The sequence below is a fragment of the Mytilus galloprovincialis genome, chromosome 3 (assembly GCF_965363235.1).
Source record: "Mytilus galloprovincialis chromosome 3, xbMytGall1.hap1.1, whole genome shotgun sequence".
Lineage (NCBI taxonomy): Eukaryota > Metazoa > Mollusca > Bivalvia > Mytilida > Mytilidae > Mytilus > Mytilus galloprovincialis.
The window spans coordinates 19,960,177-19,977,555 of NC_134840.1; the positions used below are offsets into that span (position 1 = coordinate 19,960,177).

Consider the following 17,379-nt stretch of genomic DNA (forward strand, 5'->3'; position numbering starts at 1 on the left):
TTAACATGTTAACGATGTGAGTACATTCTCAATTTCAATTCTCAATTTTACAGTGTATGATACATCTTAAGAATACTTTGGAGTTCATTTTATATATTGTCATATTCAAAATAAATATTATTATTTAACTTCCACAAATCCCCCTCCCTCCTCCTCAATCTATCGACAAATGAATCGTGCTTGTCTTTAGAAAGAAACAAATATTCTAACATATCCAGACGTCTTAAAAAATATATAAAAAATAGGCATAGATATTATCAATGCTCTTCAAATTTTCAACTTTATACTTTTTTGGCTTTATAACTATTTAGATCTGAGCGTCACTAATGAGTCTTGTGTAGACGAAACGCTAGTCTGGCGTATTAAATTGTAATCCTGGTACCTTTGATAACTATAATCAATCTGTCTAATTGTGTGTTCTTTACATAATTAATGTAATACTTTGCCTGTAAAATACAAAAATGATACGGACTTTATTCAAATATTCCTACTCCAAAATCTAAATATAACCAATTAGAAAATTCTCTCCAAAATTTACAGTAAACTCTTTACCCACATAATACGGAAGGATAACAATTGTACTTCAAAATTTAGGGCTTTCAGTTCCCCCTCGCTAGGAGACTTTTGAATAACTTCTCATTTAACTTTTGGAGTTCTACAATTTCATAAAAAACTATTAATGTCACGGTATTTTAATTATATAGTTTTTGGTAGATGAAATGACACAAACAAGCTTCGATATTGCAAGTGATTTAAGAATTACAATTTTACAGGTTTACAATCTTCAACATTTTAATTATTTGATTCCATTTTTTCTATGCATGTATCTTACTTAAGAATAAACCATTTCTTCAAAAGCATTAAATTTTAAACCTCACGTTTTAAAACCATCTGTCCATTTAATAGGAAGGGAACCTTCTTTATTAAATTGAATTCTTCCAGTTCATGTTGCTTTGGTATAAACAAAATGACTTTTAACCCTGAACTCTTCTCAAAATCGTTAAAGGAATCAAATAAAGTTTAAGCGGAAAATATATCTTTCCTAAACAAGTGGTATCAGTAACCAAACGCGAACTTTTTATTTCAGTGTCCCCAATTTTTATACTAGATACCTGATTGTTCTATCGAATACTTATTGCAAGCAGTTCAAAGTCCAAACTAAATAGAAAAGAAGACAAAATACACCCTTGTCGAACACTCTCTCAATTTTGAATGGAATAGACTAATTATGGAAATATGACTCTTTTTTGATTCTGGTTTTGTAAGATGGTTTTAGAAAAAGTTAACCTTTGTATGTGTTGATAATCTATATTTGAGATTCGTTTAAGGAATACTATAGTCTTATTCGGTTCCTGATAGATATTGTTTATATGAGCACCTCAAGATATTATATTGTCGCCAAGATATTTTGCTGATGATACATGTTTTTAAGTTGTTTTCATTTAGGATTTAATCTTTGTATATTGGCTCCTTTAGTGTGATCTGCAGGACTACATATCATGGTGGAACTGCATAATTAAATTTTTCTTTCCACGTGAATAGCTGGTTGAAGTCTTCTGACTTGTAAACTGTTGCTGCTTTTTGCAATGACGTAATTCAGTCTCATTGTTGATGAAATGTTGTCTGGCAAGATGTTGATGTAGAAAGGAAAAAGGCTTGGTCCCAGTACTGATCCCTGTGGAACCTATGACTTATTGATGTCATACTTCTCCACTTCTGTGACAACGAGCTTTGTTGTATCAGACATTTTGGTCAACAAATGATGTTCGATGTTTAAGGTGGTACCTAACACCTTCACTAATATTAATTTGGCTCGTTTAATTTTCATAATTGTTTGAGAAATTCCGGGTGCGGGAGTTTCTCGCTACATTGAAGACCCATTATCTCCTGAAGTGTTAGGTACCACCTTACGTTGTATAGTGTTCAAGATTTTTGGACATTAGCATAGCTAGTGATGATTTTTTACACCAGGCTGCTCATTCTGATGAAGGATACAATATTATCCGAAAGATTTATTGAGTTTTGTATTTTTTGTTTCATACTTTTATCATTGTTATACACTTTTAGACTTTTTTTTTATTATTATTTTATTTACTGTGTACAGTACCTTTCTTCAAAACGATCCGGCAACCACGAAAGAATGTTTGTTGACTACTATATAGACGTTAAGTATATAGAAATCTAGACTCATACTGAATGTTTTACATATTTATTTTAGTGTCTTCTAATTGGTGGCAGTATCCATATCCATATGACATAGTCGCAATAGCGGCCTCACAAGAAAAACTCCAAAAGGAGAATTTTATTGACAGCTACACAGAGAGCACAGAACAATCCTACGGTCACAGACGACTTAGAAACTGCTTGGATCCAAAGATTGGTATTTTGTTTGTTAACACTTTCTGAAGGAATGAATGTATACTTCATTGACAACATTTACTCGTGTACTCTGTCTTTTCTTTCTTTCATAATGCATTATCTTACCTCCTATACCTTTCTAGGGTTAAGAAAAATCTAAAAAGTTTCAACAACCGAAGAATTGTTGACGAACGATTGAAATAAATGCAGAACAAATTAAAAGCTATCGAGCTGTTATTGTTGGCATTTGTGTTTTTATAAACCAATGGAATCATGTTCTTAATATTGAAGGTTTGATCCCTCTGATAGGCGACAAGTTTAAATGTCATATGTTAATATAGTCGGTATGTTAAATTCGTTACACAGTATGCTTGTGACCAATTACGATATATACAGTTCATTTCATATGGAATTTATTGACCCCAATTATATCGTAGTAGGTTATTAGCACATTATGTAATTAATGTTATTTCTATTATTTTCTGGGAATACCCTTATACCTTTTGGTAAATAGAAAAGACTGACTAAACCAACCTCCATAAAACAGTCCTTCAAAAGATCACACTGAAGCTATGAACGTTCTAGTGTATTGAACTGTATTGGGAACTTTCGGAATTATTTTTAAGCCATTTTATAGTATAACATTTAAATTCAGTTATGCTTAAATCAATGCATCTCACGAAAGATCAAAAGTTGTATTATAATTCAAAAAAAAAAGGAACGCGTTTTTTAGATAAATATTATAGACGTTATCGTTAACAAGAAACATTTCATATGTCAAACCCTTCAGATTTCAGAAGAAGTACAACTATTCATCAAAGATTGTCGTCTGTAGAAAATGTTTCCATTTAGTCATATACAACTTTAAATGTTAGCACCTTTTTCCCTATCGTAAACAAAATATGCCAGACATTACGTTGTGAATGCCCCTTCTGCAGACTTTTAGCTGAAATAAACTGAAATTTCAACTGGAACAGAACCGACATTACAAAACAAATTATTCCAAGTACAATTTTCATGCAATCTTAATAGTGACAGTCCAAGGGTCTTCATTTTGTTAAAAGTAGGTTACTGACACAAACCCAGACTCGATCAGTAAGTCAACCTTTGTTTTATTATTTATAAGATAATTATTCTTTTTAATCCTATTTGATTCTTATTTTTAAAACTGTATTTCAACAGTGATGGAACTATTCAATTTCTACTGGAATATGATAACTTAATATTTTATTTTGCAAGATCCTAGTATCTGACCCCCAAAAAAATAAGTTCAAAGACATATAGTGCATTTCAAGAGAATATGCTTCCATCCCTTTGTTTTATGTAATATGTAACGGATGACGAAACGGTACACTGTGTCATAGAATGAATACAATGAAATACTATTTAGTACATGTACATGGCAATATACATGTCACAGTGAAAACTAGGTGTATTTATAGTCTATCCCTTTGTTTTGGTCAAGTAATCGACTTACACCGACATCTTTATTTCTTCAGGAAAATTAGGAAAAAAAGTTAGATATGGTTGTTCCAAGCGCTGCCATAAATTCAGACGATTGGATGGATTATGTAACGATTATGAAAATCCAGCATCGGGAAGTCTTTATTATCGTTTTGGTGAGTGTTTATTGCAGAATATCATCATGCTTATATTTTAACAACTTTGGTTTTCACCCTTTACAAACTTTTATATCTCCACTAAAATTGATGAATAATGGAAGACATTGTCGCATTGAAATTGACTGTCGGTTTGACGTTTTGCTCTCCGATTTGCTCGTAATACAAATATTTGCCTCCCTCTTTTCTCAGGTATTTAGTGGGTTCTAGCTCTACCTGTTAATGATATTCCAGTTAGTGAACCATTTGATTGATTAAAATTTGAACTGCTAAACAGACAGCTAGTCATATTTTATGCACATATCATGTATTGACAATCTTCCTATCTCCTGCTTAATAATATAGCGAGAAGCCGAGATTTATGTAAGCACGCAAGTTCCTCAAGAGTCAAGACCCTATATATTTGGAGCCCATATCCCTACCTGTTGACTTTGAAGCACTTTCATTTCACTCACTTTTTCTATTGTTATATATTCATAATATTGCTTACTGGACATATAGCAACCATCAATTAACAATAAAAATCAGTTGTTTCGTCTTTCATGAAATAATTTAAAATAAAGAGAGGAAGTCTTTTAAAAATAGAAATGTCAATCTCAGAATGTTTTTTCAACGGTTATGATTGGGAAGTAGTTCTCTCACTAAATAATTCAAAATTTGGTAACTTTGTTGACCGCATATATCCAATCGAACTAGAGATAATAGTTATCAAAAGTACCAGGATTATAATTTTATACGCCAGACGTGCGTTTCGTCTACATAAGACTCATCAGTGACGCTCAGATCCAAATAGTTAAAAAGCCAAACAAATACAAAGTTGAAGAGCATTGAGGACCCAAAATTCCAAAAAGTTGTGCCAAATACGGCTAAGGTAATCTACTCCTGGGGTAAGAAAATCCTTAGTTTTTTCGAAAAATTCAAAGTTTTGTAAACAGAAAATTTATAAAAATGACCATATAATTGATATTCATGTCAACACCGAAGTGCTGACTACTGGGCTGGTGATACCATAGGGGACGAAACGTCCACCAGCAGTGGCATCGACCCAGTGGTGTAAATAGTTATCAAAAGTACCAGGATTATAATTTTATACGCCAGACGCGCGTTTCGTCTACATAAGACTCATCAGTGACGCTCAATCCAAATAGTTAAAAAGCCAAACAAATACAAAGTTGAAGAGCATTGAGGACCCAAAATTCCAAAAAGTTGTGTCAAATACGGCTAAGGTAATCTACTCCTGGATAACAGATACAACAGAAAAAGGTAAGTCGGTCTCATATCTTGACTTAAATCTAGAAATTGACAATGAGGGTCGGTTGAAAACAAAACTTTACGACAAAAGAGATGTGTACTTTCCATTTTTAAGTCGCAACATTCCATCAGCACCTGCATAAGGCGTAAATATCTCCCAATTGATACGATATTTCCGTGCTTGTACTTCCTATCATGATTTTCTTTAAGAGAGTTGCTGCTTACAAAGAAGCTATTAATCCAAGAGTTCCAAATGGTGAAGTTGAAATCATCCCTTCTTAAATTTTACGGACGCAATCTCGAGTTGGTTGACCGTTATGGAATAACCGTTTCATAGATGATATAGGATATGTTCCTTACGTCGTTATTACATTCCCTTTCATGAATGTGACCTACCGAGTTGGGATATTTACCGGACTTGTTATAACATGAGCAACACGACGGGTGCCAAATGATGAGCAGGATCTGCTTACCCTTCCGAAGCACCTGAGATCACCCCCGGTTTTTGGTTGGGTTTGTGTTACTTATTCTTTAGTTTTATATGTTGTGTCGTGTGTGCTATTGTTTGTCTGTTTGCCTGGTATCTTTTGTCCCTCTTTTCTACTGTTTCAGAAATAAAAACAGAAATCGTTTTATTTTTAATTCTAGGCAGAAATGTTCCCCTAAATGCCACAGTTAGAGATGAGAAGAATTTGTACAACCCTAATCCACGTGATATAAGTCGTACATTGATGAAGAGGGAGAAATTTATACCGGTTACAATTGTTAATATCCTTGTAGCCGGATGGGTACAGTTTATGACCCACGATTGGTTTGACAGTGGCAAAAACGATAGGTGCAGGTATACACTTTAAAACACATTTAGTTATCAAACTGATGAAAATGAAAGTATACCAAAAGAGAAGAAAACCCTACAAACTTACATCAATATCGTTAATACCAAGAAATGTGTGTAACTTTCAAACACATTATTTGATTTTTGTCCATAGTTTTCCAACACTTACTGGAACTCTAGTCTGAGAACAAAGTTTAATGCCTTATTGTACTGTTAGCGTAACCTTTTTTGTTAATCAAATGAGAAATATTAATATCGTACACAACAGTACAAACCAGATTGAGGTGATGTAATCTTGTAATTGCAATTACCCCCACTTGCAACATATTCTTAAAAGAATCAGTTCATTCTGTTAAGATTGAACTTGCATTTTACGGTTAAAAATAATGATATTGTGTTTTGCAAAGTGGAATATTTACCATTACCCAGTAAAAAAATCAAAATTTAAATTTAAACTTAGGGGCCTTACTTTTGATCAGTAAACGTCAATTTTGCAAAATAAAACTCTCTTGTAATTTATTGTCCTTGACAAAATGTTAGAATTAAAAATTGGTATTTAAGTATTATCAGAAAATCAAAAAAATATCACTGTTAAAGATAACCTGTATAGATCATGACAATACCTTTATAGATTATGACAATGTGTTAAAACAAAAAGATTCAGTAACGTCGTACTGAAGTTAAGGCAAGAAAAAACAATTGCTTAAGACAATTATTAGGAAAAACTTCTGTAAAGTAACTGCCAAAGATGTCAAAATCGATCTTGACTTTTGATTTTATGAATCATGACATTTGTTTTAAAATCGTAAAAGATTTAGGGTCGTATTACTTAAATTATTATCCGACAAAGAAAAATAAATCCATTGCTTAAGATATCTTTATGACATTTCTTTTGCTTGATAAATGCCTAAGGCGTATAAATCATTCTTGACTTACAATTTAAGAATCATGACATTATGTTGCATCGTATATTCGTAGACATTTAAAAGTTCCTATTCGAGATGACGATCCGGATTTCTGTAAAACAATGGACATACCTATGACCAGACGAGATAGCTGCAGAAATTCTAAAGATTACGATACCTACCAAAATACTGTAACACACTGGTGGGATGCATCACAGCTATATGGAATAAACAAACAAATAAATCGTCGTATCCGCACAAGAAAAGACGGCAAATTAAAACTAACTTCTAAAGACCGTCTACCGATTGATCCATCGACTGGATTGCCTATTACGGGTAGGTAACTTTTTAATCTAGAAGTTCCTGATCAATCACAGGTATACGTTACGTCATGGTCCAAACTGGACGTATAAGGTCCCTATTTGTTTCTACAATTCAGTGATTTCAACTTAGATATAATAATGCTAAAAGAACTATTTTTGTAGGGAAACTAATGCAAATGTCAAGAAAGAGATTAAAAAAAACATGCACATTTTGAACCTTAGTTACCAAACTTGTATTTTAACCATCATCTACAACAAAATTTTAGTATTAAATAACGAATTTTATAACATTGTAAGCATGATCTTAATTTTAGGAAATTCCTTAAACTGGTGGGTAGGACTAGGTATATTTCATGTAATTTGGACGCGAGAGCATAATTACGTATGCGATATGCTTAAAGAACGAAATCCAACTTGGAATGATAAAATGTTGTATAACACGGCAAGACTCATTATTGCTGCAGTAATTGGTAAAATTCATACACTAGAATGGACAACTGCTATCCTGCACAATGATGTTGCTAAGTTAGGATTAAAGTCTAACTGGTACGGAATAACTCCTATTGAGATCGCAAGGGGAAATGCATCCTTAGCAGCATGGTTAATCAAACGATTTCCACAGTTGTCTAGTGGCATACCAGGGTCTATAGGTAAGCACACGTTTTAATCGTGTATACTAACACTTTTGTATAAATCTATATGTGAAAAATAACCAGTATATATCATTTAAACTACCCACAATGATAATTAAAAACAAAAAGACAACAAAATATTATATAAAAAAATGCAGGCTCATATCATTTTCTAGGGTTTTTGTCGTTCAGGATAAGGACCTGGATAGTAAAAGAAGAGGGACGAAAGATACCAAAGGGACAGTCAAACTCATAAATCTAAAACAAACTGACAACGCCATGGCTAAAAATAAAAAAGACAAACAGAAAAACAATAGTACACACGACACAACATAGAAAACTAAAGAATAAACAACACGAACCCCACCAAAAACTAGGGGTGATCTCAGGTGCTCCGGAAGGGTAAGCAGATCCTGCTCCACATGTGGCACCCGTCGTGTTGCTTAAGTGATTACAAATCCGGTAAATAGTCTAATTCGGTAGGTCATATTCATGAAAGGGAAGGGGATTGTAGTTACGACGTAAGGAACATATCCGATATCATTTGTGAAACGGTTATTCCATAACGGTCAACCAACTCGTGATGGCGTCCGTAAAATTTACGAAGGGATGATTTCAACTTCACCATTTGGAACTCTTGGTTTAATAGCTTCCTTGTGAGCAGCAAACCTCTATCAAGAAAATCATGATAGGAAATGCAAGCACGGGAATATCGTATCAATTGGGAGATATATACCCCGTATGCAGGTGCTGCTGGAATGTAAACTGCACTTTGATATAATAAACATATAAATTTAAGTGCAAACGATGATTAGTTAATACAAATAGACAGGAAATACGAAAAAAGAATTTCTAAGTTCAACACATCCATCTGTAACTGTCACAAGTATGGATATGTCAAACCCTGTTAAAAGTATAATGCTAATTTGACAAAATTTGTGTAGATATACGGGAGAGTTATGCATGCATGCAGACTTTAAACTGTTGCTATTTAGTTGAGAAATTTCCACCATTGTCATTAGAGGCAATGATAGTTTAGATTATTTTTCTCTGTAATATAGATTTAAACTCGACATGTTTGTTGGGTATCAGCTGTCATACATGACGACCATAAATCATTCACATCATATCTTTGATGAAAACATATCTTTATTAGATCTGGAATATAACATGACCACAGTAAGCACTCTTGAATGGTTAAGACCATTTTTAAATTTTGTTTTTATTTATTAATATTTTGGAAGATAAAAAAAAAACTCGTGTAAAAGCCAACCTGCCAGAGAATATGCTTCAATTGATTAGATTGACAAAGAAACAGTATGATTTATATATGCTATTTGAAGCCCTCATACATATATAAGTTTCACATATGTTACAAAACTTATTACATCTGATTTAGGAAACCCGAAAAACATCAGAGGAGTACCATATTCGCTTACACAAGATTTCATTGCTGCATACCGATTGCATCCACTTTTGCCAGATGAATTTGAAGTTAGAAGTCACCAAACAGATGAATTAGGTAAGAACTGATTCTTTAAGAGTAATACTTTACAATAACAATTATGAATGCATAAATCAATTCAATATCACCAAGATAAGAAGTTAGACAATGCAAAGATAAAATAAAACAAGTTTGTGAATGAGGAGTTCTTATTTTTTATACACACTTCAATTAATAATTCATAGAAAAATTTTCCAGTTAACCGATACAACATGAAAGATACAGTATTTGAGAAGGCGGAGTCAGTTTTTGAGGAAAACTCAATGGAGGACTTACTTTATACGTTTGGCAATGATTATCCTGGTGCAATGACTCTCCACAACTATCCAAATTTCTTGAGAAATCTTGATCTACCCACTACAAGTCCTCATGGAAAAGGAAAAGTAGACATGGCTACAATCGATATATTACGTGACAGGGAAAGAGGAATACCGAGGTGTGTTTCCTTAACAGTTTGCAAATATAGACATGCCCGCTGGTCGTTTTCAATGGATTTTTTTTGAATTTTGAAATAAGTCTCTTAATAAAGTGAACGCCTGTTCCGTGGTCCTTTCATACAGAACTGAAAGGATTTGACATATGTATAGTAAAACCTGCTTTTATTTTTCTTAAGTACTCAATCGGTTGTCATAGCTATTGTAAAGATAACATTTTATTATACATTCAAAATAAGCTATGCCTAGCAAAATAAAATATTTTGAAATGCATGTACCTTGAACTTTAACATGATCGCTAAAATACTCAAAACATATGCATGGTTCGATGTGCTATTGTAACTTGTAAAAATGTTTAATGTCTGCCATTTTTATGTTTATTTTAGATACAATGCATTCAGGCGGTTGTTACATTTGACGCCGATCACCAAGTTTGAAGATCTCACCACAAATCCCACTCATGCCGAAGAACTTCGTCATATGTATAATAATGACGTAGAAAAGATTGATTTTTTAATTGGATCACTTGCCGAATCACCGCTTCCTGAAGGTTTTGGGTTTAGCGACACTTTCTTTAGAATTTTTTCTATTATGGCTCGAAGAAGAATGGAAGCGGACAGATTTTTTACAGATGACTATACTTCTGAATATTATACTCAATCGGGCCTTGACTACATAGATGCTACATACATGAAAGATATATTACTCCGCCACTATCCTTCGCTTGCTTCACAATTGCAACCAAATGTTACGAACGTATTTATTCCTTGGAAAAGTCAAACATCTCTTGACAAAAATTTTCCTTATCCTTTATATTAAGTTAAACTATCTGTTGGAATAAAGTCCGTTTTATATACTACACAATTTTGATAAGGATAAGGAAAGCATTTCCTGAATATTTGGTAACAATGAAAGATATATGTTGCTGATCATATATACTGTATTACTTTATGGCTTTGATAGAACATTTATAATGATAAGAGTTTCTTTATTGTCAGAAAGTTTCACAGTTAACAAAACCGTTAATCCGCCTGTGGCCTTCTTCCTTTACATACTGATCAAAAGTATCTTCTTTATTCTAATATTCAGTCATTAAAGATTTATTTTCCTTCTTAGAACAAATAATCTTTTTGTTTTTCATTTGCCTTAAGTACTTTTATTTTACTGTTTTAGTCACTTCATTAAGGTCATATATTTCGGAAAATGTAGGTTTTTTGTCTAGCTGATACTTTGTTGGTTTTATTTCTGATGTCTCTTTGAACTTTTAAGATTAATAAATATATAAAACAAATTATACTACACGATATTGGTTTTGCTCATCGTTAAAGGGCACATTTAGTGCCCTATTGGTGTTTATTTTCGCTCCATTTGGAGTCCTGTTGATAGTTGTCTCATTTTGTAGTCCCTGTCATACACTCCATGGGTGGAGACTCAGATATTTCACCAACAAAGAAACAGAAGTTAACAATAAGCAAGCAGCAGTCTTCCAGTTAGTCATATACCGTGTACGAAAAATTCCATAACACATTATATTACAAAAAAGAAGATGTGGTATGAATGCCAACGAGACAACTCTCCAGAAGAGACCAAATGACACAAAATTGACAACAACATGTCACCGTACGGCATTGAACAATGAGCACAGCCCAAGCCACAGAGTCAGATATAAAAGGCCCCGAAATGACAAATGTAAAACAATTCAAACGAGAAAACTAACGGCATAATTTATGAATAGAAAGTGAACGAAAAACAAATTTGTAACACACCAACTAACGACAACCACTGTAATACAGGCTCCTGACTTGGGACAGACACAAACATATAGGTTGTGGCGAGGTTAAACATGTAAGCGGGATCCCAATCCTTCCCTTAACTTGGGACAGTGGTGTCACAGTACAACATAAGAAACGAAATATAAAAATCAGCTTGAAAAAGAATTAACCTATCAGATGGATACAAATAGAAATACATATTACAAAAACATAGAGTGGACGTGGCCGGGTACTTGTATATCGCAACAACAACAAAAAACACAAATTAAAATACTGTAAGTATTGTACTAAAAGCGCGGAAATCACTGTGTGATACGTGTAAACTCATAGAACCTTATTAGCAACTTATTAGTAATGGTTATCTTATTAATGATGTAATAAGATCTTTGAATATTGTTTACATTGGCACAAATATCGATTTGGTCATCAACAAATTAAAACATAACTTAATTTATATTATGTTCGAATTTTTTTGGGGAGGTATAAATACACATCTATATTCATTTTTCTATATAAAGATTGCTTTAGATATATATAACATAAGAATATTTATTATATGGTAAAAACCTACCTACTAGTATCCAACTGCATGTCGATACCTTTTTTTTTTTGGCATTGCACAAGTTATGTATTCTTTGACTGTTCGTGTCATTTAAACGCTAAATCCTTATAATCTCTGATGCGTGACTTTTTTTTTATTTTAAATTGTTTTTGGTTTTACATCAGTAACTGTGAGTACTCTCAAATCTCACAGTCGAGTTAATTTGACCTCTTGACACAAATTTTTATACATTTTTGTTCAATGATTACTCATTCTGTGTTATATCTCAAAACTTATTCTTTCAGTGTATGTTTACTTGCTTTTGTGTGTATGTCTTTTTGATTGAGTTTAGCCATGAATATTGATATTTTGAAGTGTGTCTTTCTATGTTGTAATGTTACAGGAGCGTATTAAGTTGTCGTTTGTTTATGTGGTTCATTAGTGTTTTTCGTTTCTCGTTTTTTATATAGATTTATAGAGCGTTAGTTTTCCTGTTTGATTTTTTTACACTAGTCATTTTGGTGCTCTTCACTGCTTGCTGTTCGGTGGGAGCCAATGCTTCGTGTTAAAAGTCGTACATCTATGTTTAATGGTTGTTTTCGATATCATCAATAATTCTCAAAGATAATTCTACATGTATGATTTGCAGAATGAATTTTGGTTGCGATCTTCGTTTTCAGAATAAATAACAAAAATAAAAATTATACATATAGACATAGTTGTTATTTATAGTATGGCAATCATTTCGATATTTGAGAATGTCTGACATATCTTTTTTAAGGATAATATTGTTATTTCGAAAATTTTGGTTCTCAATGCTTTTCGATTTTGCATTTTGTTTTGTTCTGTAACTTTTTAGATTCTAGCGTCACTGATAATTCTTTTGTAGATGAACGGGCGTCTGGCGTACACAGTTTTTAGCCTCGTGAATATAATGTGTTTCCTATTCAAGAAGGGTACAATTTCCCCCAGTAGTTTCAGAGAAGATGTTTGAAAAGGCTTATTAAAGAGGGACGCAAGATAACTGAGGGACAGACAATGTAATTCATTGGTAAAACATTTACCTAAGGTCCCATATGGTTTCTTCATAGCATTGAAAGAATAGGACGCTAAAAAAAATATTCAAATTGAAGCAGCCATGGAAATTATAAAGATTTTAAAAGAATTTTCGAATTTTACCAGCAGAGACCAGTTTTATTTGTTTACAAGTGCATTGGTAGTTATTCTGAAAAGACGTTTCTGGGTGACCCTTCGACAAAATGTCATCTGGATTTTCATAGTATTCATATCTGATTTACATCGTCCCTTATGTAGATTGTTTCACAGCATAAGGGCAAGAAGTCCCTCACGGAGCAGGAGCCGTTTGATATTTTTTTACCTCTGTATTGGTGTAAGATCTGGACATTATTGGACGATTTTACCCATATATAAATTAGTCAAATTACATTTTATCCCTATGTTTTGTTTTAGCAACAGCGACAATATAGTTTGGTTGGTGGTGACCACGAATATGTTTTATATATAAAGTAGATATCCCTAGATGTATATTGTGAAATTACCAAGTAGTTTCTGATGAGATAAAACAAAATAATAACGACAAACGACGGATGCCTACTAATGACAAAAGCTCGTGGGACTAATGAAACAGAGCGGATAAAACGTTGTATTAACTACAACAGACACGATGAGACCAACATGCACAAAACTATTCTGTAAAACAGAAAAAAAAAATATGTTGTGATACCAAATCATGATGAAGTGTCGTTTGAAAAATTATAATCGTAAAAATACACGCATTTTAAAACATTATTTTACAACTTCCTTTTTGTCTGATGTTTTCTAGTAAGGACATATGTCAAAACCTTTAGCACAGAACTTTCCCCTTAAACTATATCCCATTTCTTAAATACTTCAAGTTTTCCTTATAAAACGTACAAGAACATTTAATACAGTATAACTACCAAGTTTCAAGGTTTTTGTTTGTAATGCTTTACGGGATGTTATGAGCATTAGCTAGAAGGTACTCACTTACAACTGTTTTACTATAAAAGATCCTGAAGATTTTTGGATTTTTCCATTCAACATTATTTATTGCTTCACAGAATAAGAGGTCATAGTATATAAAATAGTAATATAATATACTTTATTTAAACATGTGCGTTCATAATCTGGTCTATTGGCTTCAGTCTACCAGTCAGGATAGGGAAATTTTTTGTCTAATGTTGTTTGACTTTTCCATGGAATGAAGACGTTTGTGACATTTGGTTGTAGCTGAGAACTGAGGGTAGGATAATGCCTCAGTAATATGTCCTTTAGATAGGTTCTATCAATATAATCCAGACCCCATTGGGTGTAAAATTCAGGGGTGTAATAATCCGTAAAGAATCTGTCAGCTTCAAGTCTCCTTCTAGCCATGACAAGAAATATTCTAAAGAAAGTATCGCTGAAACCAAAACCTTCAGGAAGGGGCGACTCTGCAAGCGATCCAATCAGAAGGTCAATTTTTTCCACATCATCGTTGTAAACCTGACGCAGTTCTTTAACATGTGCAGTATTTGTGGTCAGGTCTTCGAATGAAGTAATTGGTGTTAAATGTAACTGTCTCCTAAATTCATTGTACCTAAAATCATACAAGGAACATTTTTTCATCATTATTGCCTATTTACTTTTCAGTTTCATAAAGAATTTCATATTAGAAAATATAGCAAAGAATTTAACTGTTTGGTTTCGCAATTGGAAATTAATAGTTCTATTGTATCTTTTAAGGAATTATACCATATAAATCTTATATTCGAAAGGGAAATACCACCCTAATGAAAAAAAGAGTTAAAGTCTTATATCGTGCAGTAGCCTCCATATATGTGTTTGAACATAAAAAAATAATACAAAAAACACAAAATAGCAGAAGGATTTTTATAGAGGAACAACACCAGAATAGTGTCAGCTTTACCTAAGATAGTTGGAACTTTGAGAAGTTTAAGTAAAACTAAATTAATCATTTAAATAAAAAATCTTGTTTTACGTTTTTGTCAACATTTTGAAATAAAGCATATATCATCTCTCATTAAAACCTATTGTATATTTAATATAAATGCGTTCTTTTTCAATATCATTCATATATAATACGTTACTTTCTTAAAACTTGTGATATGAATCGTTTAAATGTTATCAAAATTATGGACATTAAATACTTCGTCAAAATCATTCAAGGTGTTTGATACAAAAAAACAAACTAAAAATTACCACGTGAATAACCCTTCTAAGTATTTTTTATTAAATCGTCATTATTTCCTACCTTGGTACACCTCTTTCTCTGTCACGTAAGATATCAATTGTAGCTAAATCTATACGCCCAGCTCCGTGTGGATGCGTCGGCGGAAGCGTTAAATTTCTTAAGAAGTTTGGATAATTATGGAGGGTCATTGCTCCTGGATGATCATTGCCGAATGAATAAAATAGATTTTCCAAGGAGTTCTCTTGGAATACTTTCTCAGTTTTTTCAAACACAACATTCTGCATTTGATATGAGTTTTCTAGAAAAAAAACAGTTCTTATAGAAAACGTTTTTTACTTATTTAAGTGAAACATTAATATTAAGTTAATTGTAGTTTAACGATATGTTTTTGGCTAAACGCAATTTAACACACCGTAATAACAATTGACATGTATATTCAGATGTTTTATGTCTAGGCGTGACGTAAACGAGGCCAGATTAATAAACCAAGAAAAGGTGAGTATGATTTGCTAGAAAAGTTTCAAAGAGTGTCATCTTCACAAAATCAGTCAGTATAACTCTGAATCGATTGCACAGTTTGATTCAATACTTCCAACAGCTAAAGTTTGAGAGTATAAGAAATAAACGATTTGAAAATTCTATAATACGAAACAAAAAACTAGTTTTTGATAATCCTTTACAATATAAACAAGATCTTAGGTTTCGATTGCAGTGACTATATATATTTGCAAATTTTCAGTATTTAAAATTTTGTTTTTTTCCTTTAAATATAGTGAATAAAGGTAACCGTTTACTTAACAATTATATTTACTATTTAGACATTAAAATTTAAAAGTGTTTTCTTCACATCAAACTTAAAATTGAGGAAAGGGTGATGGAAGATATCAAAGCGATTTTCAAAGCTGAAAACACCGACAATGACATAACAAAAAAACTAAAAGCGACGAAAAGACAAACAGCAGTTCTCAAAACACAACCCAGAAAACTAAAGTCTGAGCTTTGCCTTCCCCTTAAATAATGTTGTGTTACAATTTATCTTACCAATAGCTCCTGTCAGATGATTTCTAATATTGAATGTGTCTGGCATTAATGGATGAAGACGGTATACAGCAATAAAGTCTTGTGTAATCGAATATGGAACGTCTCTCATATTCTTAGGCTTCCCTGTAAAGAGAATACGCTTCATTTTTTATTGCACTTTGATCTTTATCGTATATCATCTGTTGTAATTGTATTGATTTTGATTTCAGGGAAGAGTTTCTATGTAGTGTCTTGGCTTTTGCGGTATGGTCGGAGTTTATTCATGCCTTGTTAACCTACAACTCCCATTTTGTAGCTCTTAACCCGACTCAACTTGTCATTCGTTTTTGAAACCCGAACAGTTCCCTTTAGTTGTTTAAAAATCGTCTTTTGGTCTCGGATGTAAAGTTGTCCGGTAGTAAATAATACAATATTATGGGAAAGGATTTCATTATGTGTATTATTCATTATCATTTATTAATTTAGGTCATATAAGAGTCATGTATAATTATGCCTTGATGTTGAATTTTATCAAATGTATTGTAAACTTACCAACAGACCCTGGTATGCCATTGGCTAAGGTTGGTATTATATCTGTCAGTATTTTCGCTAATGTTGAATTACCCTTAGCAAATTCCATTAATGATACTCCATACCAGTTACTTCTTAAACCAAGGGAAACGAGTTTGTTTTGTAAGATAGCTGGGGTCCATTCAAGTGTATGAATTTTTGCAATGACTCCTCCGATTATAAGTCTAGCTGTGTGGTACAGCTTATCGTCGTCCCATGTTGGATTACGTTGTTTAAGCATATCACATACATAATTGTGTTCCCGGGTCCAAATAATATGAAACATACCAAGTCCTACCCACCAGTCTATTGCTAGTCCTGAAAGTAAGTAACATTACAATAACTGTTTAAGAGACTATAATTAAGTTGGGTTGAAAGGA

The 17,379-nt window shown here is 32.7% G+C and overlaps 3 protein-coding genes across 5 annotated transcripts in view; 1 reads left to right on the forward strand and 2 right to left on the reverse strand.

The window, feature by feature from the left end:
• The window catches only part of LOC143067366 (uncharacterized), a 189,443-nt gene that overhangs the window by 82,845 nt on the left and 89,219 nt on the right, over positions 1–17,379 (reverse strand). The gene's annotated exons all lie outside the window — the stretch shown is intronic.
• The window catches only part of LOC143067365 (uncharacterized), a 34,732-nt gene that overhangs the window by 650 nt on the left and 16,703 nt on the right, over positions 1–17,379 (reverse strand). For 2 of the 3 annotated variants that reach the window (XM_076240560.1, XM_076240559.1), the window contains 4 exons: positions 16,982–17,317; positions 16,451–16,573; positions 15,470–15,707; positions 14,296–14,794 (listed from right to left, as the gene is read on the reverse strand). In XM_076240560.1, the coding sequence (XP_076096675.1) occupies positions 14,362–14,794; positions 15,470–15,707; positions 16,451–16,573; positions 16,982–17,317 (1,130 nt within the window). In that variant the 3' untranslated portion in view covers positions 14,296–14,361. Of the gene's footprint in view, positions 1–14,295; positions 14,795–15,469; positions 15,708–16,450; positions 16,574–16,981; positions 17,318–17,379 lie in introns of those variants that run through there. The other variant, XM_076240562.1, reaches the window with a different exon arrangement.
• On the forward strand, positions 2,232–10,978 carry LOC143066347 (uncharacterized). Its single transcript, XM_076239304.1, has 8 exons — positions 2,232–2,380; positions 3,858–3,977; positions 5,877–6,069; positions 7,042–7,304; positions 7,606–7,941; positions 9,323–9,445; positions 9,626–9,863; positions 10,248–10,978. The coding sequence occupies exons 3-8, from the start codon at positions 5,960–5,962 to the stop codon at positions 10,678–10,680; spliced, it is 1,503 nt and encodes a 500-aa protein (XP_076095419.1). The 5' UTR covers positions 2,232–2,380; positions 3,858–3,977; positions 5,877–5,959; the 3' UTR covers positions 10,681–10,978.